Source organism: Dioszegia hungarica, assembly GCF_025882075.1.
Source record: "Dioszegia hungarica strain PDD-24b-2 chromosome Unknown MKK02contig_16, whole genome shotgun sequence".
NCBI lineage: Eukaryota > Fungi > Basidiomycota > Tremellomycetes > Tremellales > Bulleribasidiaceae > Dioszegia > Dioszegia hungarica.
In genome coordinates this window covers 1,070,429-1,096,464 of record NW_026515773.1, presented here as the reverse complement: position 1 = coordinate 1,096,464, position 26,036 = coordinate 1,070,429, and the positions used below count along the sequence as shown (strand labels likewise).

The 26,036-nt window shown below is 57.7% G+C and overlaps 8 protein-coding genes across 8 annotated transcripts; 3 read left to right on the top strand and 5 right to left on the bottom strand.

Moving 5' to 3' along the window:
• Window positions 1-62: 62 nt before the first annotated feature.
• MKK02DRAFT_17527 (protein kinase) lies at window positions 63-4,224 on the bottom strand (the record flags this gene model as incomplete). The annotated part of the gene is made up of 7 exons (XM_053085802.1): window positions 63-278; window positions 327-1,640; window positions 1,725-2,596; window positions 2,640-3,060; window positions 3,110-3,587; window positions 3,633-3,887; window positions 3,932-4,224. 7 exons carry the CDS (start codon window positions 4,222-4,224, stop codon window positions 63-65), a joined length of 3,849 nt encoding a protein of 1,282 aa, XP_052943621.1.
• A 580-nt stretch (window positions 4,225-4,804) lies between these two features.
• MKK02DRAFT_28601 (uncharacterized protein) lies at window positions 4,805-5,584 on the top strand (the record flags this gene model as incomplete). Its single annotated transcript, XM_053087599.1, has 1 exon — window positions 4,805-5,584. One exon carries the CDS (start codon window positions 4,805-4,807, stop codon window positions 5,582-5,584), a length of 780 nt encoding a protein of 259 aa, XP_052943620.1.
• A 1,100-nt stretch (window positions 5,585-6,684) lies between these two features.
• On the bottom strand, window positions 6,685-10,741 carry MKK02DRAFT_38506 (phospholipid methyltransferase-domain-containing protein; the record flags this gene model as incomplete). The annotated part of the gene is made up of 14 exons (XM_053090134.1): window positions 6,685-7,238; window positions 7,295-7,713; window positions 7,770-7,845; window positions 7,895-8,100; window positions 8,161-8,368; window positions 8,427-8,487; window positions 8,541-8,629; window positions 8,678-9,018; window positions 9,077-9,329; window positions 9,375-9,554; window positions 9,606-9,689; window positions 9,744-10,030; window positions 10,090-10,540; window positions 10,576-10,741. 14 exons carry the CDS (start codon window positions 10,739-10,741, stop codon window positions 6,685-6,687), a joined length of 3,375 nt encoding a protein of 1,124 aa, XP_052943619.1.
• Window positions 10,742-11,087: 346 nt separating this feature from the next.
• On the top strand, window positions 11,088-13,999 carry MKK02DRAFT_38505 (putative ubiquitin-protein ligase; the record flags this gene model as incomplete). Its single annotated transcript, XM_053090133.1, has 10 exons — window positions 11,088-11,244; window positions 11,293-11,585; window positions 11,635-12,139; window positions 12,189-12,304; window positions 12,354-12,675; window positions 12,725-12,940; window positions 12,993-13,053; window positions 13,099-13,466; window positions 13,518-13,900; window positions 13,949-13,999. The coding sequence occupies 10 exons, from the start codon at window positions 11,088-11,090 to the stop codon at window positions 13,997-13,999; spliced, it is 2,472 nt and encodes an 823-aa protein (XP_052943618.1).
• A 422-nt stretch (window positions 14,000-14,421) lies between these two features.
• On the bottom strand, window positions 14,422-15,669 carry MKK02DRAFT_38504 (uncharacterized protein; the record flags this gene model as incomplete). The annotated part of the gene is made up of 2 exons (XM_053090132.1): window positions 14,422-15,459; window positions 15,511-15,669. The coding sequence occupies 2 exons, from the start codon at window positions 15,667-15,669 to the stop codon at window positions 14,422-14,424; spliced, it is 1,197 nt and encodes a 398-aa protein (XP_052943617.1).
• Window positions 15,670-16,026: 357 nt separating this feature from the next.
• MKK02DRAFT_38503 (uncharacterized protein) lies at window positions 16,027-17,246 on the bottom strand (the record flags this gene model as incomplete). The annotated part of the gene is made up of 2 exons (XM_053090131.1): window positions 16,027-17,034; window positions 17,082-17,246. 2 exons carry the CDS (start codon window positions 17,244-17,246, stop codon window positions 16,027-16,029), a joined length of 1,173 nt encoding a protein of 390 aa, XP_052943616.1.
• Window positions 17,247-19,105: 1,859 nt separating this feature from the next.
• Window positions 19,106-22,679, bottom strand: MKK02DRAFT_34629 (DIL domain-containing protein; the record flags this gene model as incomplete). Its single annotated transcript, XM_053088983.1, has 9 exons — window positions 19,106-19,279; window positions 19,501-20,705; window positions 20,826-21,032; window positions 21,078-21,228; window positions 21,273-21,506; window positions 21,551-22,044; window positions 22,091-22,259; window positions 22,306-22,525; window positions 22,576-22,679. 9 exons carry the CDS (start codon window positions 22,677-22,679, stop codon window positions 19,106-19,108), a joined length of 2,958 nt encoding a protein of 985 aa, XP_052943615.1.
• A 1,007-nt stretch (window positions 22,680-23,686) lies between these two features.
• MKK02DRAFT_38500 (uncharacterized protein) lies at window positions 23,687-25,825 on the top strand (the record flags this gene model as incomplete). The annotated part of the gene is made up of 7 exons (XM_053090130.1): window positions 23,687-23,899; window positions 23,960-24,033; window positions 24,082-24,312; window positions 24,360-24,465; window positions 24,515-24,818; window positions 24,865-24,971; window positions 25,019-25,825. 7 exons carry the CDS (start codon window positions 23,687-23,689, stop codon window positions 25,823-25,825), a joined length of 1,842 nt encoding a protein of 613 aa, XP_052943614.1.
• Window positions 25,826-26,036: the final 211 nt, after the last annotated feature.

Below are 26,036 nucleotides of genomic sequence, written 5' to 3'. Positions count from 1 at the left end.
GTCCATCCCTAGCCCGGCGTAAGATCCCCAACGACCCACGACCTCATATCCACACTCCACTGCTATACCCTCCGACCCGCCAACGCCGCACTCTCAATCTTTTTCAACATCGCCTTGAGATTCTTGCCGTTCTTCTGGCAATTCTCCTCCAGCCACGTCTCGAATTTGGTCCGGATAGCGCCGAGTTCCGACGTGATAGGGAGAGATCGGTCCGAGCGGACAGTGGTCGAGTTGAGCAAGGTATCGAACAGCTCCGTCCATATCTCAGTCTGCCAGTACTAAAGCGTCAGCTATATTCTCTGGCTCTTTACAGATGATTAACTTACCCGCTTGAGCGGAGTGGTGATCTTGCATCGATCTCCAACAACCTCCGTCTGGATATACTTCCCAAACAAGAGGCAATACGCCACACTCGCCAGACCCGCATAGTCCGTCTGGTAGCTCCATGCCTTGCCCTCCCTCATCTCCCTACAGTCCCTCTGGTCATGCGGCCAGTCCGCAACGAAGGTCTGCTTCTCGCCCGCTGGGAAAAGGGTCATGTCCACCCCTCTTCCAAAGTCAATGAGCTTCACCCCCTTCTTGCTCCACCCGCTCTCCCCGCTCGCAGAGTACTGCATGGACCACGTCTCTCCGGGGGCGGTCGCGTCGAGCCGGACGAGGCAGTTGTCGATTTTGAGATCGCCGTGGATGAAGCCGGAGGAGTGGAGGGACTCGACGAGCCGCAGGAGCTCAATTATGAAGAAGATAGCGAGGAGCTCATCCACTGCCGCTGGGGCGCCCGCGGTGGCTGGGGCGATAGACAGCTGGGTCGCCTTGTTGACGAGGTCAAGTAGTGTGCCCTGGGACGAGTACTCGAGGAGGAGGTAAGACTCGTCCGCGAAAGCGTAGAGCTCCTTGGTGCGGACGATACCGGCGCGCAGGGAGGGTGGTAGGCGAGTGTGGATCCGGTCAACGATGACGGCTTCCCAGATGGAGGGGGGCGATTCGACCTTGATCGCGAGCATGAATCCCTCTTCATCCTCTTCGTCCTCGTCATCTGACCTAGCGTCTGCCTCTTCTCGCTTCGCCAGGTCGATAGCGAGGAAGACCGCCCCGAATCCGCCCTCTCCTATTTTATCGACAACCTCGAAGCTCCGACCCGCGAGCTCCAGGTCGAGGCAGTCGTCTCCTCCCGCCGTGGACGACCGGCTCGTCTGGCTCGCGCGACGCAGCTTGGCCTTGCTGTGCTTCTGAAGCAGTGCGAGCTTCCCGAAGGTCTCCGAGCGCCGATCGACGAAACCCGGTAGTGATGCCAGAGGCGGCTCAATCCGGGCAAGGAGGGTCTTGACAACCTGCTCGTCACCCGGATTGCAGGGATTCGGGAGGTCGCCGGCATTGCCGATATCAGGCAGACCAGCTGTGGCGGTGACGAAGGGGCCCGTCTCCTCGCTATCCGCCTCCTCAGCCAGGACGGCAGGAGACAGACCGCGCGAGAGCCTCCCGGTCTCTGGCCGGTCGGTGATGGCCATGGACCGATCAAAGTTCTCGGTCGCCCCGTGGATAGTGAAGCCTTCCGGCATCTTGAACGGTGGGTCGACCGAGACCGACCGGTCAAACTCGTTCTGCACCGGCGAGGTGGTATCGACGTAGCCCATCGTTGGCTCGTATGATGCCGAAGAGCTCCGATCTGGCCGTCCCTCCTCGGCTACCTCATCCACCATATGGAGAGCGGCGATCTCTGCCACGGGTGGCGCATTCTCGTCCTGCTCCGAGATGGGCTGGTCGAGCGCGGTACTGGTCCGACGAGTAGACTGACCTAGGACGCTACCGGAGAGAGAGGAGAACTGGGTATGTGAGGTATACTCGCACGTCCGTTCCGTAATGGGCGTCATGAGTGCGAAGTTCGGTATCCGCCCTCCTCTCCGCCTTGGCACGTCTTCTTCAGCCTCCTCCTCCTCTCCTATCCGCTCCTGGGTGTACTCCTCCTCTGCTGCAGGTAGCACCTGCTCCTCCTCCGCTACCTCCGCCTCTTCCGCCTCATCAGCCTCGTGGATCGTCGAAACCAGCATCTGCCTCGCTGGACCAGGCCGGCCCGTAGCGGGCGTGGCGAACGGGTTGGAGTGCTGACGGCTAGCTGAAGGCGTCTCAGTGACACCCCCAGCATCCTCATCCGAGAAGATCCCGAATCCCCCTCGTTTCGCCGACCCCTCGGGAGCCGGACGAGCAGAAAGAGGGGTCCGGGCTGGTGTCTCGGCAAAGACGTTGATCTTGCCCGGCTTGATAGCTGAACCAGGGACGTTGTTCTCGTCCGCAAAGATATTGAGACGGCCGTTTGTGGGTGCGTGCGAGGCGGGAGTAGGTGTTGGAGGTACGGCCGAGTGTAGGGGGGTAGGCATAGAGACCGGCCGACTTGGCGGGAGAGGCGTAGGCCCTACGGCAACGGGCTGAGCCCCCTCCTCGTCCGAGTCAGAATCGCTTGACTCGGAGTCAGAGTCGCGTACTTTCCCGCCATGGATGGTCTGGTCGAACATGGCTGCAATTTCCCGATTCGCCAGCTTCGTGTTGACGGTCGGAGACGGTGGTCTGGCCTTCTTTTCTGCCTTTTTCGGTGTAGTTGCTAATCGTTAGCTGGTCCAGAGGGTGTTGGATTACGAGCTCACCTCCAGGCGCATGCCAAGTGCGCTCCCAAGCCTGTACCTCCCCCCTCCACTCCTTGCCCAATACACCCCTCTGCCTCGCCCGTACCTCCTCAAAGCTCCACTCCTCCCCATTCTTATACACCTGATCCCAGTCAAACACCCTGCGCTCCTTCACCCTGCCCTTTGAGTCCTTGGTTTCTGGCCCGTCCGTTGGAAACTCCCAGGTGGTAGGTCGGAACCCGGAACCTGATGGTTTTGGGCGAGGTGCTTTGCGAGCGGAGGGAGGTGGGGGCATGGATGGCGCGGGAGTATCGGCAGGGACGGAAGCGAGATTATAGTACCGCAGCGGATCGGACTTGATGAGCTCGGCTTCGGTCGGTGGTTGTCGAGACCGGCTGAAGATGTTGTGTGCGGGTCGGATGGCTGCGTTATCCACATCAGTCTGCCTAGTCAGCTTCGTGCCTAAGAGAGCGCGGGTCTCAGCTCACCACTTCCTTGAAGACCTCAATCTTTGGTGTCCTCGGCGCTATTCGCAGCTTCGCCGCACTCTGAGGCATCGTCTCTCCCTTCCATGGCGTCGCCTCCACAACATTCTCTTTCCGCCTACTATCCCTCGTTCCAAAGTCCGCCCATTCTCCCGAATCAGCAGGCTCAGCCGGCCGACCATCATCCGAAAAGATGGCCATCCTCGAGCCGTTGTTCTTGGTAGACTCCCGTAGACTGGGGGCAAGCTGCACCGCACCGGCGATACTGCTAGACGGTCCGCCGGTTGCTGATTGCCCAAGGATGGCTCGACCGGGAGTGCGGGAAGCTGCTGATGCTGAGAGCTGAACGGGTTCGTCCTCTGGTATGACGCCGTTGACGGCCATGATGCGCTCGAGGAAGGATGCATGACGCGCTTTGAGCTTCTCGAGTGGTTGAGCTTTCCGGGCTATACCGAGCTTGAACACCTCGTCGGCCTTCTTCTTCCTGCCTGATCAGCTCGCCCCAATCAGCGAATGAGCCCCGACCTACCTGCCCAATGACTCCAGAGCCATCGCCCACTCTTCATAGAACAGCGAGTGCTTAGTCCCAATGTCCCGCGACTCGAGAAACGCCCAAACCTCCTCCCTTCGCTCAATCAGGCGAACATACTGTACCCATAGCTTCAGATGTCGTAGGTCCTGGTTGTACCGGTCATCCGCTACAAACTTCCTCGTCGTATTCTCCAGTAGCGGTATGAGATGATTAGAGGATGTCGGATGATGTTCGACATTGAAGGCGACATATCTAGCTCATCAGCCCAAGCTCAGACTCCAAGGTGGGAAGCTCACCGATTGTGCACGTCCAGCACGTCCAGTACTCCATCCTCCATATCCTCTCCTTCCAGCTCCCTTCTTTCCGCCTCAGCTATTTGTCGTCGGAAGCGCTCATGCCCTTCTTGTATGCGCTGATCCGCTACCGCATCCTTGTCCAACAGGGTGGAGAGGGTCGCAGCGGACCTACCTGCCGGTGTTGGGCGGATGTTCTCCTTTTGCGCTTCGATCACGTCAAAGTCTGTGGTGGGAGCGTTTGGAGGTGTCGTGGAGCGTAGTGCTGTTGGGAGGGGGGAGAAGAGGGACTCCATGCTAGGTAGATGTTGCTCATGCACAGAGGTTTGTTGTTGCAAAAGAAGTCGCGTGGATCGCGTGTTTACCATGCCATAGGAGCAAGCGGGGTCAGTTACGTAATGAACTTTTAGAGTGGCGGTTTTACCATGCAAGTGCTGGTTCCCGCCACATGCAGCTGGCTGAGCTGTACAGGCTGCCACATTCATGGTCTGTCTTTCCCTCATCTGAACAGATGGCGAGGCGGTGTACCTTTCGATTCGCACACGTTTGAGCGCCTCCAACCCTTCATGTGACGATCATAACACGCTAGAAAATGCCAGGGAACACCGCTCCCTTCCCGATTGCTCTGTCACAAGCTCATACAAGTTGCATCGCTTCATCCTTTCACGACCACATGTCTTGGCGTTTCAGCAGATGTAAGGAGCTTGGAGCGCAGCAGATTGGTGGACCTATAAGACAGGTTATCCAATACCCCCCTGTCTCTCGACTCACACATATCCCCGCAAGACATCCCCTCCGCCTACTTCTCACCAGTCACATCTTATTCTCGAGCATCTCTTCACAAGTCCCTCACCCGTCTCTCACGAATCACACGCAATGGCTCGCCGGAACCAGCCATCAAGCGCCAGTGGCACGAAGTCCACGACGGGCCGGTCGACTATGGGCCTCCTCGGCAAGGTCGCTCTCGCCACCGGTGCCGGTGTAGGCGGTTATCTCCTCTACAACGCTTATGAGCAGGATCCCGCGGCGTACAACGAGGCAGCTTACCAGGCTTACACCTCCGCCTGGGATGGTGCGAACGCCGCCCGGGACACAGTCCAGCCGTACCTCTCCACTGCCCAGCCCTACCTCTCCACTGCCCAGTCGTACCTCTCCACTGCCGCCAACACCGCACGCGAGTACGGAACGTCTGTCTGGTCACGCGTCTCTGAGTACGCTCCCATATCCAAATACGCCTCTTCCGTCGGGCAGAGTGTGGCTTCCGGATGGTGCCCTGAAGCTACCTTGGGTGCGGTCGGATTGGGCGGTGCGGGTGTGTTGTATTCCCTGTGGCCGACCGGGGGTGGCCATTCTGGAAAGGCGAGCTCTCAAGGCCAGTATTCCGGGTCGGAGACGGATACTCAATCAGCACTCGCCGCTCACTCAGCTCAGAGTACGGGGACCTTCCGGTTGCGGACGAAGCCGGAGGGGGATCAACAAGTCGAGAGGACGAGGGACCAGCGTCAGAGCCGCGCGGGAAGACTACCAGGGACAAGAAGCCACCAGACGGGGAGGACGGCAACGGCCCGGGCAGCTGCTGTCAGGGGTTACCCGGTCCCCTTGGGCAAGTCGGCGCACATACAGTACTGTCGCCCGCGCAGAGAGGGAGCGAGGTGAAGGGGGAAGCGAGCAAGACTACGTGTTGTAGAAATCCAGATCGACATGTACGGTACGCGTATGAGCTGACGGGTGGCGGATGAATCATCACCCCGGCCGGTGTTCAATTTAGTAGTCAGGATCCCACTCGGCACCAAGTCCAACAGGATCATGAGCTGCTGAGAAGGTGACACATTGACTGCGAACAACAGTATCCTCATACGCTCTCTGATCCCAGCACTGCCACAGATGATGACTCATGGCAGGTCGAAGCCTACTACTTCTCATGCTGTGCTCGGACGATGGTAGCGCGTTCTAATACAGTCAGTCATGCCCTCGTCTGTTCCGTCTGCTCTGACTGGACGTCGAATGATATTCCTTCCAGGCCTTGGATGCAATCACCAATCCTCCTTTCCTTTCATCCAGATGTCCTTGCCTCAGAGGCTTGGAGTTTCACAGTACTGTAGCAGTGTAGGTGTTGGCCTAGAAAGTCCGCTTAGTCATGGCCGATCCGAAGCCGAAGCCCGCTCTTCCTTTCCCCATCATACTAAGTTACCCCCACTGTGCCCTTCCGGGCCCCAGCCAACGGCACAAGCACCCTCCCCCCTCACATTTGGACGATTGCCATATATCTCACCATATCTGAAATGGACATATCATTCACCGAAGCCTTGCGCACCAAATGTCAGTCATTTTTGACTTGACCACATCCAATAAATGTCCATGCGTCAAGTGGACCGTCCAGGTCGACGCCACCAGGGTGCTGAGCGCTGACTGCGGTGTGTGTCCGAATCGCAGCGAACAGGATCGCCTCGCCTTACATCCTTGAGATGAGGCTCTGTACAACCCTCAGCGCCTGTCGGTAAACGCGTCCGATACGTCAGTCACCGTAAACGGACCGGCCCGCGCGTCTCCACAATTAACGGCTGCAGAGTGCTTGAGAAGGGGGCCAAGAGCGCTAAATGTCCAGAGACCGCTAGCAGGACTGTATTAGTATCCAGCCGATCACCGCGTTCCACTTCATGCATTTCTTCTACTCCGCCCCTCAGTGATTCAGATAAATCAGTTCGACTGAGCCTTCCCCGCCCTTCCGCTCACCCGTTCTCATCTATCGGCCTTGGTCAGCACTCCGCGCGCACCCCTTTCCCCGCCAAGCTCCTCGCCCCCAAGATCCTCTGCACCAACGCCCCCACATTCGCATCCGCCACCACCACGTCCGCGCTCAGCTCCACCCCAAACGCGTGTTCGCATAGCCCCACGATCCGCCTGGCTTGCTGTTCGTCCATGATGATAAAGTCATCTGGGTCGCCTTCGGGGGACGAGCTTGGGCTCGGGGACTCGTCTTCGTCGGGTTCAACGCCGAGGGTTGCCTCAGGTGGGACTTGAGAGGACGCCGAGCCGGCCTTGTCACTAAAAGGGGCAGCCTTGTTGCTCATCCCGCCGTTGGCAGCGTCGATCCCATTCGACTCGATCGGACTGGCCGAGATGACGCTTGAGGCGATGACGCCCAGTCTCGGCCCCGGAACTGTGCCTCCTGTGTCCTCCCGACAGATAGTCGATACCCGGCGCTTGGTACAGTGGGGCACGAGCTTAGGGTCTGAGTCGAGCGAGAGGGTAACGATATCGAGGAGGGTCTCCCTGACTGCGCGATACGAGTCATTCTCCGGTTTGTTGACTGCTTCATCAGCTTTTGTCCTCCCAAAACCGCGCAGGGGGCTCCATTAAGCTCACCATAGATATCCACCGGCGCAACACGGGACATCACATTATGTTTCCCATCATGGTGATACCGCACCTCGTACTTTCCCGGAGCCCAGGGCAGCTGGTTCCCCTTGAAAACAACCGTCCCCGCATCCTTCTTCTCCGTCTGCTCGGTCGCCGGCGGGCTGATCTGCGTGTCCCCATCGTACTCTTCCTCGTATATCGGCATCCACTTGCCGACGGACGAGAGGCGAGTGACAAGCTGAGACTTGCACGAGCCGAGACGATAGATCCCGATCCAGTCTTTCCGGGAGTGGTTGGACGGGGCGGTCCAGGAGAGCCGGATGGGCTGGCCGACGTGGTAGCGTGGGGTCTGGGTACTGGAGGAGGTGGCGAGGTGGAGAGAGTAGCGGGAGGTATCGTAGGAGGAGATGTCGTGGGCAACTCGCCTGGAGTATGAGCTTTGTGACCTTGTCATGCTTTAGCCAGTCTATAACCAGCTCACGTGATGATCATGCGCTCTCGGGACTGCTGCAACAAGATCTTGGTGTCGTTTACCATATCCGAGAACATGGGTCGGGCTGGACCATCAGCTCCCTTCCACACGCTTGAGCATGGACTATAACTGACCATGCTCCAAAAAGTCCTCGACAGCCTCAGTGACCTTCTCTTCGACCTTCTCAATACTCCCCTTGACCTCCTTGACCATCCTCTGGATATCGGGCGCATGACGCGCAGCCTTTGACCCGAGCGTCTTGCCAGCGACCGACTTGAGCGTTTTGGTCAGGCCGCCGTCTTTCCTGAGCCGGTCGCCATAGAGGCGGTTCATGTGAGGTCTGCTTAGTCAGCTCTTATACCTTATCTCATCAAGCTCGAAAGAGGGGCTGGCACCTCACCGTTCAACGCAAGAGAGAAACCACCAGTGACTGAGATGACTGATGATCGCAAGCGCTAGAACGAGCTTCGAATAGCTGATGAGCCAAAGTCCAAAGAAGGCCGCTCCGCCCATAGATCGCTCGGGGTTGTTGAGGAAGCGGTAGATCCCGGTATAGGCCAGTCGGGCGGGGATTTGCTCAATGAGGAAGAAGTCCGAGTAGAGCCATCCTAAGTGGTCAGCTTTCATCCTTGGGCAGCTTCCGCTGGCGCGATAGTGTAAACTCACCGAAGTCGCCAAGGGCTTCGTACGTGGATGAAGCAGCCCAGACGTGTAGAGCAATCAGGAGCTGAGGGTCAGCTGTTTGATCCCCGTGCATAAGCAGCGGATAGCTGAACATACCGAGCCGAGCACATGCCGCAGGATCGTACCGCTAACAGTCCAATCCGAGGGCAGATGATACGTCTTCCAGACAAGACCAGCAAAGGACACTAAAAGTCAGCTACAGACCCAGTCATCAATAAGGCCGATCAGCTCACCGTATGTCATGACAAGACTGATGTTATAGCCGACCTGCCAGTTCCCGAACGCCTCCTCCGTCGCCCTTTTGACCACACTCTCCCTCTCCTCGGTCTCTTCCCCAGCGACGTTCCCCGCTGCAGATGAGCTGCCATGATAATGGTAGTGCTTGAGGTAGTGCCGAACGAGCCATTTCGACTTGCTCTGAGCCCGAAGAAGGAGACCGAGCCCGTACGAGTGGAACAGGCGCCAAGAGAGGGCGTGGAGGAAGTGGGCGGTCAGTGCAAGTCGGGGTGGCAGCGGCGGTACCAGGGTGGTCAGGGCGTATAGGACGAGAACGACTAGAGCAAAGTCGGTCGCTCTTGGACGGTCAGCTTTTACGGTCCCAAACCGACTTGGAACCTTGTACTGAAGCTCACCGGAAAACGTCGATCCGCGAGAAAACAATCACCGGCTTCCGGAAGAACCGGTTCGTCAGGTCGTGCATGGTGAGCGTCCTCGCGCGCTTCCGCTGCGGCCTGGCCTGTCCTTTCGGGAGGTCGAGCACCTCTCCGGGCGAATCAGAGATCATGCTGTAGGACGAGTCGGACCGGGGCTTTTGACCCCGCAGCTCGATGACGGGCTCGTCCAGGTCGGGCGTCTCCGGCAGGTCGCCCTCAGTCTCGGTTTCGCCTGACGCGTCAGCAGAGTTCGAAGTAGGTTGTCAGGCAGACTCACCATCGGTCACTGCTGGAGTCGCAGTGTATGTGGTCGGGACATCTTCAAGTGGAGATGAGAGCTGCTCGACGGGGGTCTCAGCGGCCGGCGCGCGTGCCGTCCGACCGACCGCCTCTCCCCAGTCGAGAGGGACTCGCGAGGCCAGAGGCTTCTTGGCTCCGCCGTATGTGCGTTCGATATCTACGGTATCAGCTTCTTCGCCCGGCGTTATCTCCGCTCGCGGGAGCTCACGAGGGTTCTCGAACCAGAGCAAGAAGGCAAATTGGGCAGCATGAGCAGCAAGGGAGACGAAGAGCACCGAGTAGCTTCCGACAACTAGGACTGTCAGCTGAGGGCTCACGTACAGTTTTCGCGCGTTTGTAAGCTCACCCATTGACAATCCGTAATATCCGGCATACCCCACACTGTACATCGGGTGCGGCGCAATCTCATACACCCCATCAAACACCAAGTCATTCTGCATGACCAACATCCAGAAGGCATCTCCCCAGTACCACGCATAGTCCTTGACGACGCGGTGGGCGTCCATCTTCACCCAAAGGTTGAAGAAGATGAGGGTCCATCCGCCTATCCACCGGGCGATGTGGAGGGCGACCGAGTAGTTAGGGGGGAAGTGGAGGTTGGACCAGGCGAAGCAGGTATAAGAGACAAAGTCGCTATACCATTAGCTCAGGGTTCCAACAGCCTAGCCTGGTGATGGGTTTCGACAGCTCACTTGAGAAGTACGATATCGACGAGCTGTCGGAACATCAACCACGAGTTGAACTCGGCGGGGACGTCCTCCCACTTGTATCCCTCGCCCATTTTCATCTCCAGCTCCTTCTTCCACCACTTGGCCCATTCCTTGCCTTCCTGGTTCTCCTTTTCCTTCTGGCCAAGATTATCGCCGCTACCCTGCAGCCATCCCCACTCCCGGAGGAGCCGGACAACCCAGCGCCGCTCGCTCTGCTGCCGCAGGACCCAGGCGAAACCAAAGTCGTACGCGCCGCGCCAGAAGATGAAGTAGATCAGGAAAAAGGTTGACCGCAGTGTGGGAGAGTTTCGAAGATACCAGAACAGCATAGGCTGCGCGATGAGCGAGAGGAAGGTCCAGCGGGTGAGAGATGACCGGTGCAGGGTGGACAGCAGGGTAGTGACGAAAGAAGTGGTCTGCGGGACTTTGAAGACTGCCTGTCAGCTCCTTTGTCGACCATGGACGTACCTAAGCCAGCTGGTGTCTTTCCGAAGCTTGCCTCCTCTTTGATCAAATCATCGCTGTCCTGAGCGGGGACAGGCTCGACAGGCTCGGACTTGAGCACGGGCCTCCGCTGCCGAAGCAAAGAGTCGCTACCGAGATTCGCTAGAGTCGGTGTCACGCTCGGAGACATCGGAGCAGATTGACCAGTGATCAGATCAGGCTCCGGTATGGGCTGTGTAGTCATGCCAGAGCTATATGAGCTCGATAAGGAGCAGGGAGAACGTCAAAGAAGTTCCAGCGATACGGCGAGCTTTGGGGAGCTAATGCAATTAACGCGGAGCTCCTAGCTTAGCGGGCAATACGCACGGGCATGCGGAGGTTCCGAGCGATCTCCGTGGCCATATCGGCGATGTCCGAGCGGGGTCTCCAGCGGCGTCGCGGATGGTGCTAACAAGACTTGCTGACATCGACTGTACTTCAGCTATAGTCTTCTACACTACCCGCGCGCACTATACAACCTCGCTTATACGCCTGGAATGTCGCTCGTATTCCCTCCTGGAACCACACAGGACCTTTTCACCAACTACAAACCGTCCACAAACGCCCATGTCGACTTCTTATCGGAGGGGTCCGCGAGTGGATCGGGCTCGAGCCAGAAGGAAGGAGTCAAGACTGTCAAGCTTGCGCTGAGAGGTGAGCTTTCCAGTACCGATACTGCGGAATTACGAGCTAACCCTGCAGTGCGGCCAGTGCAGCCAACATCAAAGGAGCTGCTTGACACTCTCCTACCGGCGATCCCTCTGATCCTATCCGGAAAGCCGACAGCGTCTTCCTTCCATGCTCTCTCGTCAGCATGCCACCGGCTCGTCCTTCCACCGCACAATCTGGGTCCCACGATTTATACGAAGGTCACAGAGGAGCTGGAGAAGAGCGTACAAGGTCTGGCGAGGGAATGGAGAGGATCGATCATGGGTCGTGAGGCTGGATGGCTGGACCGACTCAGCCAGGGGTGGAGGGAATGGGAGAGCAAAGTAGTGAGCTGTCATAAGCCTTGTGGAAGGAACCACCAGCTGACGAGGATAGGGGATGCTTTCGGCTGTATTTGTCTACCTCGACAGGGTCTACTCGAACGGGACGACCGGAATCGCATCGATCCGAGAGCTGGCGATCTCCACCTTCCAGAAGGGGATCTGGGGAAATGAGCTTCTCTTCCAGAAGACTCGGGATGACTTTTTGGCCTGGGCAGCTGCGGAGAGGGAGGAAGGTAAGCCGGACGAAGGCGCTCGACCGACCATCATCGCCATCACTGCTCTCTCGAAGCTTCTTGATCGATACACCTCCATCCTCACCCCGTATCAGAACGACGCTATCGGATACTACACTGCTCAGGCCGAGGTCAACATCGGGGCCGCAGCTTCGAAAGACCAAAGCATGTCCCCGACACGATACGTCGAGTGGGCGATGGAGAAGGTCGAAGAAGAGCGGGAACGGGTGGCGACCTGTCTCGGTCCCGACTCGACAGACAGGCTGGTACTGGGACTGAGGGTGGTCTTAGGCGGTCAAGTCAAGGACAAGATCGTCGGACGAGGTAAGTCTACTCAGATCTGAAGCGAACGCCTCCGCTGATTCTGCTCTAGCTCTCGACGAGGCCATGAATCTAGCAGACGCGCAAGCCCTGGCTCGACTGTACAAGTTTAGCGTGGACGCCTTGTTCTTTCCCGACTTCTCACTTGCTTTGCGTGCCTACATCGAAGTAAGCTGATTGTCGCATAGCGTTCAGCGGTCAATAGCTGACACTTCAGAACCGCCTTCGGACGCTCATCCAAGACCCCAACAACGACCCGCACATGATCGAGGAAACGCTCAAGCTCAAGCGCTTCACAGACAAGTCCATTGCTGCGCTCTTCGCCTCGCCCAAAGCCGCCCCTGCCGAGAAGCTGCCCTCAGCGGCTGACCAGGACGAAGAGATGGACCTGGACGAAGACGAGGCGGAGGAAGCAGAGGATGACGCAGTGATCGTCTCGGGTCCGATGCGGGAGAAGCAGCTGGATCTACAAGATGCTGTCAGGACTGGATTCAAGGCCGGGATGGGGTCCAGGCAGAATGCTCCGGCAGAATGGATCGGTGAGCTTATTCAGCTCGTCCTTTCCTGTGGCAATAGCTCAAAATCTAGCCAAGCATCTTGACCAGGTCATGCGCCGCGGACAAGGATCCGGGACGGAGGCTGCCTTCAACGCTCAGCTCGACGAGATCATCGCTCTCATCGGATTCACTCGGGACAAGGACGTCTTCAAGGCATTCTACTCGTCCCAGCTGGCGAAGCGATTACTGTTGAACAAGAGCGCGAGTGATGATATGGAGCGAAACATGATCATCAAGTTGCAGAAGGGTGAGCAGCTTGTCCAAGACGCGCTGCGTATCGATCAAAGCTGATTCATCAGAGATGGGGGAGGAGTTTACTACAGGAGACGTCATGATGAAGGATCTTGCCCTCTCCGAGACGTGAGGCAGCTCCTCCAAATGATCCGGATTGAAGCTGACTCCTAGCCTCGTCAAGACTTACCTGACCCACCTCGCCAAGTCCGCCGACGCCTCTGCGGACCCCACCGCCCTCTCCGCCAACGTCCTCACCGAGTCCGCCTGGCCTGCCTACCCTCTGCTCAAGGACGGCTGGGCCTTCAAGCTTACGCCCGAACTGCAGAGCTCCGTCGACGAGTTCACAAAGTGGTATGCCACCCAACACAAGAACCGGCAACTGTCTTGGCGATGGCAGCTGGCGACGGTGACGCTTACTGGACGATTCGGGACGGGGCGGTACGAGATTGGCGTGAGCTTGTTCCAGGCGGTGGTTCTCATGGGATTCAATGAGGAGGATGAGCTGGATTTCAAGACGATCAAGGACCGGACGGGTATCGGTCAGTTCTCAACTTGTTCGTGTTGTCAACGAGATAGCTGACGGGAGTCAGAATCTACCGAGCTCGTCCGGACCCTCCAGTCCCTCTCTCTCGGCCGGAAAGGTACCCGCGTGCTCCTCAAGAAGCCAGCCACGAAAGAAGTCAATCCGACCGATACGTTCCGGTACAACAAAGCCTTCACGTCCGACCGGATCAAGTTTAGGATCAACCAGATCCAGCAGGACATGTCCGCCGAAGAGAGCAAGAAGACGAATGAGCAAGTAGCGGTGGATAGGGTGTCGGTGCTCGAGGCGACAATTGTACGGATTATGAAGGGGCGTAAGAAGGCTTTGATGGGGCAGTTGATTGATGGGGTGGTGGGCGATGTGAGCAAGCGGTTCCCGCCCGATGTGAAGGAGATCAAGAAGAGGGTGGAGAGTCTGATTGAGAGAGAGGTGAGTTGACTCTGGTGCTTGGTGTGGGGAGCGAAGCTGATAATGCAGTTTTTGATGCGAGATGAAGGGGACAGGAATCTGCTTCATTATCTCGCCTGAAACTGTATTTGCAGCAGAGTCCTTTCCAGCGCATACAATGTATACCATACTCAAGCTCAAGCTTAAGCTCGGCATCCGCCTCGCAGCATCGTGCCATACGCGCCGTTCAGTCCAGGCTGACTAGCACTGCACCACCCCTGACGGAACAGTCATACATACGCGACTGACACACGGGGGAACCCGACCTTGCTATACACACTGCTCCCTCTCGACAGCTGAAGGGGTCCCATCCCTCCCCGATCTTCACTCTGAACACCCCGCCCTTCTCGTATCCACCCCCTTGTAGGATCCACCTCCTTATCACATCCACCTCCTTTTCATATCCACCTCCTCCCAGGCAATTGCTCATCCCTTATGGCCCTCCATATACGCCGCCTCATTTCTCCTACGCGAACAAAGCGGGCCGGAGCGGGCCGGAGCAGCTAAGCTGGTACCCCCGACCCGCATGCTGGGCAAAGGGGAGTGTCCGCCGAGGGAAAGAAGCGGACCGAATTTCCTATCAACGGCTGAAGTCCGTCCCGCCCGACGTACGCTTTTTCCAGCACTGGCCCGAGCGCTGTCGCCATGCTCCTCTGCTTTTCGACGGATTGATGTTGGCCGCTGGGGATGCTGTCATGATGGGAGCAGAGGTCGAGGCTGCGAAGATAGAATGGAAAAACGGGGCCCCTTGCCCATCCGCTCGAGGAGCAGTAGATCTCCATGTCCACTGCGTCCGACCTGGTCGCAGTCCCTCCAGTCTGTTCGTGGAGGATACGTGCGAGTATCTGCCTGGCCAGAGACGTGCTCAGGGTCGCCAAGGTGCTTGCCCAATTCTCCGTTGACGAGATGTCGCTGACGTATCGCATCGGCGAGCCGAATATGATGGGAAGCTGATCGATGTCCTTGTTGAAATGGACGATTGAGAGGATGCCGCGGTGAAGTGAGCCGGCGGAAGAGGCCAATTGGAGAGGGGATGTTGAAAGAGGACCGTGGACCTCCCGATTACAATAGTGCTTGGCTCCAGTATTGGAGAGGAACGCCTCGCATTCCGCCGCACAAAGATCGAGGATAGTCTTGTCATCCCCGAGGTACTTGGCGAACCGGCGCCAGAGGTCCGACTCGGTCCCGTATATCGATCCGATGGCGACCGTTTCCAGCTTTGGAAACACCTCCTTTGCGCCCGCCTTATTCAGCTGTTGGAGGAGCCATCCGAGATGATCCGCCTCCACTTCACAACTCTGCATGGCCAAGGCCTCCGGTACCTTGTCCATACCGATGTACGACCATGCGATGTGTCCTCCGTGCCTCAATAGGTCGTACAGCGGGAGGTCGCCACGCTGTACGGAGTACTCGATCTTGAGGCTTTTGGTGTAAGAGAAGCGGGGATGCATAGCTGGATCGATGATGTCTTCGAGGAGGAGGTGAAGGGCATCGGTCACGATATGGGTATAGAGGAGGGGATATCCGATATTTGCAAAGTCCTGCCTATGTCAGCTTCCAGACCACCGCAAGTGAAGTCACCTTGTGCTCACCTTGCATACCAGCATAAAAAGGCAAATATCTCCCTGACCAAAGACTGATCGAGAGGGTTTGGAGAGGGGAAGGGGCGCTGGCCTTTGGAGATGAGGGGCGATCAATGACCAGATCAGGAAGGGTAGGGTGCTTGGGGCGGGCGTCGAAGGTGTGTTCATTGCTGTGTGAGAAGCAAGCGATGTCACTTAGAGGTAGGTCAGGTGGAAAGGAGGGAAATGTGAAGAAGGAAGGACGATGTGGAGAAGGAAGTTGGATCAGCCGGCAAGGGATAGAATTCGATGGCGTTTCAGTTTGGTTCCGAGGCCAATCAAGGCGAACGCACAACCTGTCCATCCTCTATCCATAGCAGCACCTCCCTCGACAGCACGTGGCAAGCGCCTGACCATCCTAATCAGGCCTCTGTGTTAATCCGCGCCATCGCCTCCCTTCCCGAAGTCCTATGATCGCCTCCTCTCCGCAGCTTCATCGACTCCTCCCCTACTTCCCTAGCGCCACCCCACGAGAGTGACCTGTGCCTACTCCGGAGGCCCCATCCCGCATGCGGGACAGATAGGAGTGTCGACCGAGGGATGACACCGAATGCTGTCCGCCAGCCGGCTTTCCTCCTTGAACGTCTTGGTGATCGCCTGACTCATCTTATCCGTCATCCGCCGTTGCTCCGCCACCGTGAGAGCGGTCTTCTTGGATCCGCCGCCGGTGAGCTGCGAGGCCCACTGCCGAGCGATGGGATTGGCAGTCTGAGAGGGATAGGTCGCCGTCGAGCAGTAAAGGTCGATATCGGCAGTATCCGGGCAGAACCCATGCCTCTCCCTACTCTCCTGCCGACTACTAGCCGTACTCAGAACTTGCTTCCCCAACGCCCCGAGTACGTCCACCCACGGCGTCGTGGTTGGGGCGTCGCACGCCCAGACCATGGGTCTGCCGCACACGATGACGAGCTGATGGACCGCCGCCGAAAAGTGGCACGTGAGCCCGAAATTGACGCTCATTGGGTCCCGTTCCGACTCGTTGAGGATAGGAGAGATTGACAGTGGCCCTTCCGAGTTTCGAAGGCCTACGTGCCGAAGTTTACCGGCCGCGATGAATGTATTGAACTGGACCATCCCGTACATACCAGCCGTGACGGTCTCCCGGCCGTACGCGTAGCGATGCCAGAGGTCCGGTTCCCGGCCATAGACGGACGCGACGGCGATCGTTTCGAGCCGAGGGAAGATCCGCCCGACACCCATCCGGCTGATGGGAGATAGGACGGCGAGGATTGCCTGTGCCTCCGTCTCGCATTCCTCCATCTCGACCTTTTCCACCTGCTTTGCGTCCATCCCCACCTTCAGCCATCCCTTCCCCGTCTCCACTAGCTTTTGGTAACTGGTATCGAGACCCTTTGGGCAGTACTCGATGTACAGGCTTTTAGTCTTCGCGAATCGCCGATACATCGCGGGTCTGCGTGCCTCGTGGAGGAGAAGGGGGAGTTGATCCGTGTAGATCCGGGAGTACAGGAGCGGCTCGCATAGTGATGCGAAAAGCTGCAATGTCAGTAAGACTGTACCATCAGGCCTCAGTACGAATGCACCTTGCACGTCCTCGAGACTGCTACCAGATCTGGCTGTTGGAGGGCAGACCTCGGCGGGCTCGAGAGGGGCTTGGGAAAGGGTCTCTGGAGATGGCGGAAGATGAGGCTCCACACGTCGCCGGGCGCTTTCCGACTGCCAGAGGCAGCCTCGGGTTGCGACTCCATTTCTGTTGATTGGTTTGTGGCGGAGAGGGTATTGGTGACCGTATAGTAGAGGAGTAGCGCGTCAACTCTGTCAACAGTTTGGCTGAGATGGCATCAGATGGCGGTCAATCATCATGGTTGCATGGCCCTGGATTACGGCAGACGTTTCAGATTGATCCTGTTGGGTGTGGCAGCAGCGGTATGGCGGAGTGTGGCAGAGTCTTGAGCAGAGCTCGGCGAGCTCGGCGCTTGTTGGTGAGATCACTTGAGCCAGGGAGTCCCAGCGGAAATTCTTGCTCGTTAGTGGACGTCGTATAACATCGGGAGGAGGATGTTCAGACGGGTCTCCTTAGAGCCACCCTTTGCACTGATGAGGCCTGTACTCCTTTCACTTGTCGACCCTCCTCCATACACGTCGTGAACAAGGTCAACCTTTCACGATACACAGCCCAGCTATGCTCTGGCTCTCGACGGTATCTTCTAGTGCACCCGTCCTCCTCGCTATCGTATTTCGCACTTCTTATCCCTCCCAACTGCTAAGAACCACAACTCTATAGATCCTTCCAAATCCCACTTTCGCCTCGCCCTTCTTACTACACTACCCAAATTCCTCGTCCAGCTGAGTCGCTACTCAGCTCATTGTGTGACTTCCTCACATCCCATCATGGTCAATCAGGATCATTCGATCTCGCAGGAGTTGTCCTTCTTTCGGCATCCCGATTATTTGGGGTACCCCTCCTATCTTGACTCGACAATTGTGTACGAGAACGACGAATTTCACACACCTTACTTCGCACATTCCTTCGATGCAGGAGGAGGCAGTATAGCCACAGAATACGAACGTGTCCCCTCTGCCCCGGCGACCACCGAAGGCAGCGGATGGGTGCAGCCTTTCCTCATTGGGGCCGCACTCGCCGCTGGGGGGTTGTACTTCTCGACCAGAGGGAGTACGGCTGCTTTCACCGCTGCCTCAGAAGCCCTTCCTGGAGGAGCCACCTTCTCGCCCACTGCCTTGGGCGGGTCGAGCTGGTGGCCGTCCATGGGGGTAGGAACGGTCATCAAGGGCGGCTTGGGCTTGGCCTTCTTCAACGAAGTGGGGAAGCAAGTCCAGGAGGGTCTGGCCGGGAAGTCGACTGTGGGGGAGACGGCGGAGGAGAGTACAACAGTAACAGGGCGAGGCAAGCTGCTGAAGAGACGCAAGGCCAAGTAGCAGCGATTCTGATTCGGGTTCTGTACTATTTGTTCCATACTGTAGATGCATCGGCTGCGTTCACTTGTACTTGCTGACCACTCAAAGACTTTGCCTCGAACGCTTTGGGCTTATAAACGCCCTCACTAGTCACCGAGCTCAATTCGATCGGGTGTATAGAAGACAGGAGCGAGACTGAGAGCTCTGAGGATCTTCGCCGTGTACGTCCTCGGGGAAAGCAACCCTGGCTAACAGCCCCTTTTGTGAAGAGGGTCGAGGAAGAAACACAGCGCCAGCTGTTCGGTGGAGCTGCCCCATCATCGATAACGCACCTGCTGGCTGGTCGCTTCAGTGGGCGACAGTGATTAAGTAAAGGCGACTGGCGTCTCATCTCTTCCTGTCTCAATCCCAACACGGGCATCGTCGCTGTTCTGTCTGCCATCAAACCCGAAACCCAATCAGGTCTTAGCTAGCTAGCTGTAACACAATATGTCCTTGCATATATACGGCCAGAAGCTCCATATAGCTACAGAGCAATGCTACAAGATGAGCTTTCCCCCTCCACAAGATCTAAAAGATCCCCGACCGCTTCAATGTTTCTGGGCTCTTCGGCCCCAAGATCCCCTTCCCTCCCAGCGTAATCGCACTCGCCTTCCTCCTCAATATCCCCTTCACACTCCCGCCTCCTTCCTCACTCCCATCTCTGTCGGAATTCCCGGACCCCTCTTTCCTGTTCACCTTCCACCACTTCTTCTTGCCACTCTCGGACGCCGGGGAGGCGATACTCGAGGGGCTCATGAGCGGAGCGGAGCGCTTCGAGTCTGTCGGCGACGGTGGTGTCTCCGAGCGTGCGCCGTTCTCCCCGCTGCCGGTATCCACCGACTCTGATCGGCTCTCAGGGTACAGCGGCCGAGAGGGATGACGGGATGGGACACGCGGAGACCCGGGCGGAGATACGAGGCGGGAGGTAGAATTCGACGCCGTCGATCTGGTCTCGTCCGATGCCTCATGGACGGAGTGGACGGCGCGCCGGAGTCGTATCTCATACGAGTCGGACCGGAACTGCGGGGCCGGCTGAGATGGGACTTGCGCCTGATCCGGAAGCTGGTTGACCAACGGCGAGGTGCGGATACCGGGGGAGGGGAGAAGGGACGAATGGAGAGTGGAAGAGATTGATACCGGCCGGATGGGAGGAGGCCCGAAGGATCCATTCTCTTGCACAGAGGGGAGCTTCGGACTCGCCATCGACGAGCGGGACGAGTGTATAGCCACCTGATCGCTCTGCCCCAGAGGTAGGTCCAGCGCCGCCGGCATGACCGCGGACGACATCGACGCCGGTGTCCTGACCGATTGAGCCGGGTGACGTCTCCCCGCCTCTTGCGCCTTGAGCCAGGCGAAAAAGTCATCTGGAATCCGCCTGAGCTTGTCCCGCGAAGGGAGGGTGTACTCGAACCGACGGGTCGAGGAGAAGCTCGTCCGGCTCGCTGACCTGTCATCCGAGAGGAAAGGGGAGGACGCGGTAAAGTTGGTGTATATCGCCTCCTGCGCTGGCGTGGCGATGAGGTAATTTGGATCGTCCGGGAGCTGGAAGGGCAGCATGAACCGGCTATCGAGAAGCTCGCCGTAGCTCTCCGGCCCGGACGACGGAACAAAGTCCGCTAGGCTGACCGACCCGTCAAAGAGCGCATCGACTGACGTTCCGGGTCGGCCGACCTCCTTCCCACCCTCCTGCTCCGCCTTCAACGCCTTGACGCTCGTCTGGACCCGCCTATTCTCCCAGTCCTTCTGGATCTGCCCCATATACGCCACGCACTCGTCATCCATCCTTCCCTCCGACACCTCAAACTTGTAGTCCCGCACCGCCCGGCGCATCTGCAGCGGGTTCAGCCGGCGCAGACCTTGCACCGTCCCGATGAGGTCATCGAATGCGTGGATATTCGACTGGGTCTGTAGCCATTGCAGCAGCTGCAGCACCGGCTCAAAGTGCTGTACCGCTGTCTTGGCGGGAAGACCATGTAGCCGTACCCAGTCGTCCAGCGCCGTGATGTTCATCCGGATCTGGACGGCTTTCGAGCGGCAGAGATACTTTTTACGACTGAGGATACGGTTGAAGAGCTCCGCCGCGATCCAGAAGAAGACTTGCGAAAAGGCCTGAGCGGTGATGGCGGGGTTGACGTCGTATAGGTGGAGGACAACGAGTACGCTGGTGAGGATATCGGTGACTTGGGTAGGGGAGTTGGGATTGGGTTTCGAAAGGCCGGGGGAAGAGGGAGGGGGCATGGATATGGAGTCTGTGGATGCCCTTGCGAGTTCCTGGACGGACTGCTGTCGCTGGGGTGTGGTAGGCGCCTTGAATGGTGATTTGCCTCGAAGCGAGTTGAAGATGGCGCCCGGTGTACCGTGCTCCCCGCCATTGGTTGCCGCGCTGACCGCGTCGTTGAAGACTTGGCTAGCTTTGGGGAGGATAGATGCCCGCTGCTTCTTGGTCCCAAATGTCCGGAAGAGTGTCCACTCGCCCTCGAAGCGAACGTCGTCAAAGTCTTCGAGGGTCTCAAAGTCGAGTATGGCTCCATCAAGGACTTGGTCGATCCGGCGCTCAGCAACACGAATGACGAAGACTGCTGGTCAGTCTCTACTCTTTGAAGCACGATCATCCCACTCACCATGTATGGCATTGATCAGCTCCTCCACCATCCCCAGCAGCCCTAGCTCATCGCACGGCGTCCGTAGCTCATCGTCCGAGACCAGCAGATACAGCAGTAGAGTTGTGTTGTACGCCCAGAATGCGAGATACGCCAGATCCTCTATGCTTCCCTGACCGTCAGCTGGACCCTAATCGTTGCTCAACCCTGACTCACATAAACGCCCTTCTCAATCCTGTCTACTGCTCCTTCGAGCAGTTCCTCCAGCCAGGTCACACTACACTGCTTGACCGCGAAGCGGGCGTAAAGATAGATCATATTGGCCGGTAATGCTCGGCGGGAGAGCGGCTGGCATACGGGCTGATAGGAGGTGATAATCGTGTCAAAGATGGCGGGTAGATTGGCAGGTGCAAATACGAGCTCATCGGTTGGGTCTGCGCTTGGACGGCCCTGCGCTATCAGCCAGTCCCCAAGCTCGTGATGAAGGCACGTACAGATGAAGCAGGTGTGCCGCTCTCTTCCGCATCCGAGTCATCCGAGTCCGCAGTCATATCTATGCCCGAATCTCGCGAACTCGCCGACGTGTTCTCTGGTCCTGGTGGGAACAAGATTCCAGGGTCGATTCCGATGATTTCCACCTTTTCCCGCACCCATCTTTCCCTCTCGGCCTCTCGCTTCTTACGCCTTTCTCTCTCTTCCTGTCTGGATGACTCCCTCCCCGCTCTATCCCTTCGACGACGCAGGAGCCGCTGCCGGCCCTCACTCAGCTTGGCGTACGCCGGGACCAGCGCTGAGGCTGACGTACCCTGGTTGGACGCCTGCTCGAGTAGGGCGGAGATATGCATCCGGTCGGGCATGCCCGCGACGAGGTCGAGAGGGGTGAGGCCACGATTGGTCATGTCGTTGGGAGATGCGCCGCGAGTGAGCAGGAAGGAGATGAGGGGTGGTGTCGAGATGAGCGCGGATAGGTGAAGAGGGGTCCAGCCAGCTATACCATCAGTTCTGTGCTCCTCCTCAATCCAGAGAATACTCACTTCGATCTCTGCCTCCTCTCGGTCCGCATTGTATACCCCATCTCCCGACAGCAACACGGACTAGCTCCTCCTTGTCCTGACGACCGCAACTGGCCTGAACAGCCATCCCAATCAAACCCCAGCCTTCCTCATCCTCCATGATCGCTACCTCCGCGTCCAGTACAGAGCCCTGACTGTCAGCTTGCATCTAATCACAGCATGTAGGATATACATACCCATCGTCCAGTCAGCTCCGCAAGCCAATCAACGAGCTCCACATCTCCATGCTCGATGCCCCATTGAAGAGCATGTCGGAGCACCAAGGGTCCTCGCGAGGACTTGTCCGTCGGTGCTTCCCGTTGATCTCGCTCCTCTTCTTCCTGCAGAAGCGATAGGATAATCTCTGGCGAGGGCCGACCTGCAATTGTCGGCAGGAAAGTAGGAGGAGTCAGAGCGCTGCCACCGTTAGCTGATTATTCGTCGCGCTTAGTTGAGCTAAATCTCACTGGGCGAGAGATGAGCTTGATGCTTCTCCCCGGAGCTCTGGGCTGACGAAAGTGTCGACGATGAGGGGAGAGTCCGGAAAGTCGTGGTGATTGAGGTGAGCCATGTTTGTTCGTCGGGACGACGAAAACACGGGCCTGGGGCGCTCAACTGCCTGACGGCCGTCTCCCGCTTGGCGACTTTGCTAAGGGCGCTGGTGAGGCCGCTGCTGCCCCTCCGTACAGGTACAGGCGGCACAAGGAGCAGCACAGATGGACGACGAAGTATTGAGTATGTGTGAGGAACGCAACCAGTTGTTGTCTTGATCAAGCGCTCGTGTGATTTCTGATTACAGTACAAGCACAATTGCCTCTTTCGGACGATTTGAGTAGGTTAAGGGTTACGGCATCACCGGTTTCATCGACAGCTTCTGCGCTTCTGCTTCACTGACAGTCCTTGAACATGAAAGGAGGGAAGCGGTTATCTCAGCGCAGATCGGGGACCAGTATACGAAGAGGACATAGCACTTGTATTATATGGTCATGCAGCTTCATGCAGGATCCAAACTCGCTCCGTACAGCGCTGAGTTTGAGTTCTTGAAGATGAAACCGGCGGTTCCGAGGAATTGCCGGCATGAGTGATCGACGTTTTCTTGTGCAGTGGCGCAAGTGGCTGATCCGCCTTGTCTCACTCATCGAGCTGGACCAGTTGATGCAGTTTCCATTTATCCCAATCCGGCCTTCCTGCGATACCATCAGCCAGCATCACGCTCAAAGAGTCTAGACAAACGCTGTAATTTCGGACTAATTGTTAACAAGCTTGCTAGAAGAAGGTCGTCGTATCTTCGATGGGAATCTCCGAAATTTCGCTTCGGCGCTTCGGCGACGCCGCCTGACTCACATGCTGGAAGAAGACGGCTTTGCGGAGAATAGGCGACACGAAGGGCGTCATTGCCTGACAGCCTGTTCGCGTTAGGTATCCCTTTGCTGTCGAGAGGTCGACAAGTAGATCTCAACTATCGACTTCAACTCCACCAGACTCGATGTCGCGCTCATAGCAGGTCTATCTACTCAAAGGCACTCCATACCTCGACGCAGTCCCTACTCACAACATATACACACAGCACCACTCGCAATGCAGACGACACAAGAGATGGTCCGGCGGGCCTGCACGGGCATCGAAGCCGTCTCACTGGCCGTCAATGTTTTCATCCTCGGCACGAGCTTATGGGTTCGGACAGTCCCAACGGCGAAGCACCATACGCAACGGGTGTCCTACACCATCATTATGTGGGCAGTAGCGATGCAAATGGGGTACGATATAGATCGCCTCATACTATATTCTGGCGTAAGTCTTCCCTCTCGGACAGTGCGTGCGGAATCTGAGCAATTGCTGACAGCCTTATAGGACGATAGCCGCTTCAATGTCCGCCCCGCCTCCTGCGCGACTGGGATGTACTTCTTCCTCTCCCAACTTCATATGTGAGTCATAGTCCGCGTGGCCTGCAGACGACTACTCTGATAGCCCAGTACCAATTTTTTGATCACATGTATTGCCGTCAACCTGATGCTCATCGTGTGCTTCGGAGTCAACCCCATCGAGAAGAGTGAGTACCACTCTGGCCACACTGTAGGCCTCTCCTTACGCTTCGCAGAGCTACTGAGGTGGTATGTTGGGGTATCTATCGCTCTAGGCGCCTTCATCCCTATTATCCCAGCCGCTTTGGGTCACTTCGGTCCGGACCCGCTTTATCGTCTATGGTGAGTCTGATTTCTTTTCGACTCGTCAGCTCAAACTGACCAAGCAGCTACCTCACACCTCTGGAACCGACCGAGCGAATGAGGGTGGTCGTACTGGATGTGGTATTATGGGAACTGCTCGCCATTGTGGTCGCCAGCCTGTCAATGATCGCCGTACGTCAGCCCCGTCTTTGCCCTTGTTCGAACTGAACTGAATCTGCAGGTGCTCATCACATTGTTCCGGTCCGGCCGCTCTACCGCGCGAGCCCTCATCCGAGGCAATCCCATGAACGCCCAACTCAGTACCTCGTCCGGATCTGCCCCCAGCGGCAAGAGCGTGCGGCGCGGATCCAGCTCAACGTGGCGAAGCCTGGGCGTCTGCTTTGGTCGATCCCGCAAGGAAGAGACAGAGAGTGGGCTGCAGCCGCTGCAGTCGATGCACACGCTTCAAGACCAGTTCTTGGGCATCGCGCTCAAGATCAGCCTCTATCCCATCTTCCTCATCATCGCCAACGTCATCATCTCTGGTGAGCCTGGAGTCCAGGTGCTGCAAGGATTAGGCTGATGCGATAGTTGCCGATCTCTACTTCAACTATACACTCCGGAACGGCGTGACCTCAGTAGCGTTCTTGGCTGTGTATCAGATCCTCTACGCAGGGCGGGGATTCTGCTTTGCAATCGTACGTCCCTTTCTCAGCCTGATGAAAGATCGCACCTGACATCCCAGCTGTGCATCTTTGTCGACCCCTCATTCCAAGCAGGTGTCAAAGCCGCCTGGTATGCTCAGCGCGACGAGCGGATGCACGCGCTTGGGCGACCACCAATGGCCGTCCTCGGCGGAGCTGTCCCGGACCACATGTCGTTCGGCCAATTCCTCAGCTCGGTGCCTGAAACATCCAGCGATGCGCTCAATCCACCCGCAGACGGTAGCCGGCGCGGATCCGCAGCGACCGTCGATCTCTCCTCCGCTCTGGCCTCTCTACCCTACACCGCCGAGCACGGCGTGCCTCCACTCGACACACCCCCAGATGAGTCCGTCTCGGCCTACCTCCGGATGCCTAAATCTCCCACACGGTCCCAGCACTTCACACGGTCTTTTGCCGGCGTAACGAGCGGATCGCTCCCCACTGGCCTATCGGACGACGTGGACGTGGATCTCAGATTGTCGTACGCCCCCTCGCCGACGCGGTCTACGTTCTCGCCCACAAGGTCGACGTTCTCGCCGACGAGGTCTACCTTCTCGCGGGATACTGGGCCCCTGGCGGAAGGCGTGAGCGAGCTGGACGAGAGCATGCTGGATGAGAAGACGGATGCGGAGGTGGCGACCGAGGCGGCGACCGAGGCGGAGGTGCAGGCACAGGGACACGCAGCGCATGCTCTTTTGCAGGCAAGGCGGTCCAGTGAGATGCTGCAACCTGGGAGGAGGGGGGAAGTACGGGCTAGCGCGGAGGTACGGCCAGCGAGACACAGGGAGGGCTGGTCATCGGGCGTCGATGCGAAGAGGCGGTTTGAAGAGCTCGGCAGACAATTGTAACGGATTATATAGGTCAGGTTCACGAGTCGTTCAGACATGTATTTCGGGTCACGAGTCAGCGTCTTGCGTGGTGCTTCGCTTGAGCACTGAGCGTTACCCTGTCTCGCTGTGTGGCTCTTGACTTCCCCGCAGACCACTTCGTACACGGCGGGTATGAAGCGATGACGACCTCCACCGAAAGCGGAATTGTGCCTGCCGACCGAGCCTAATC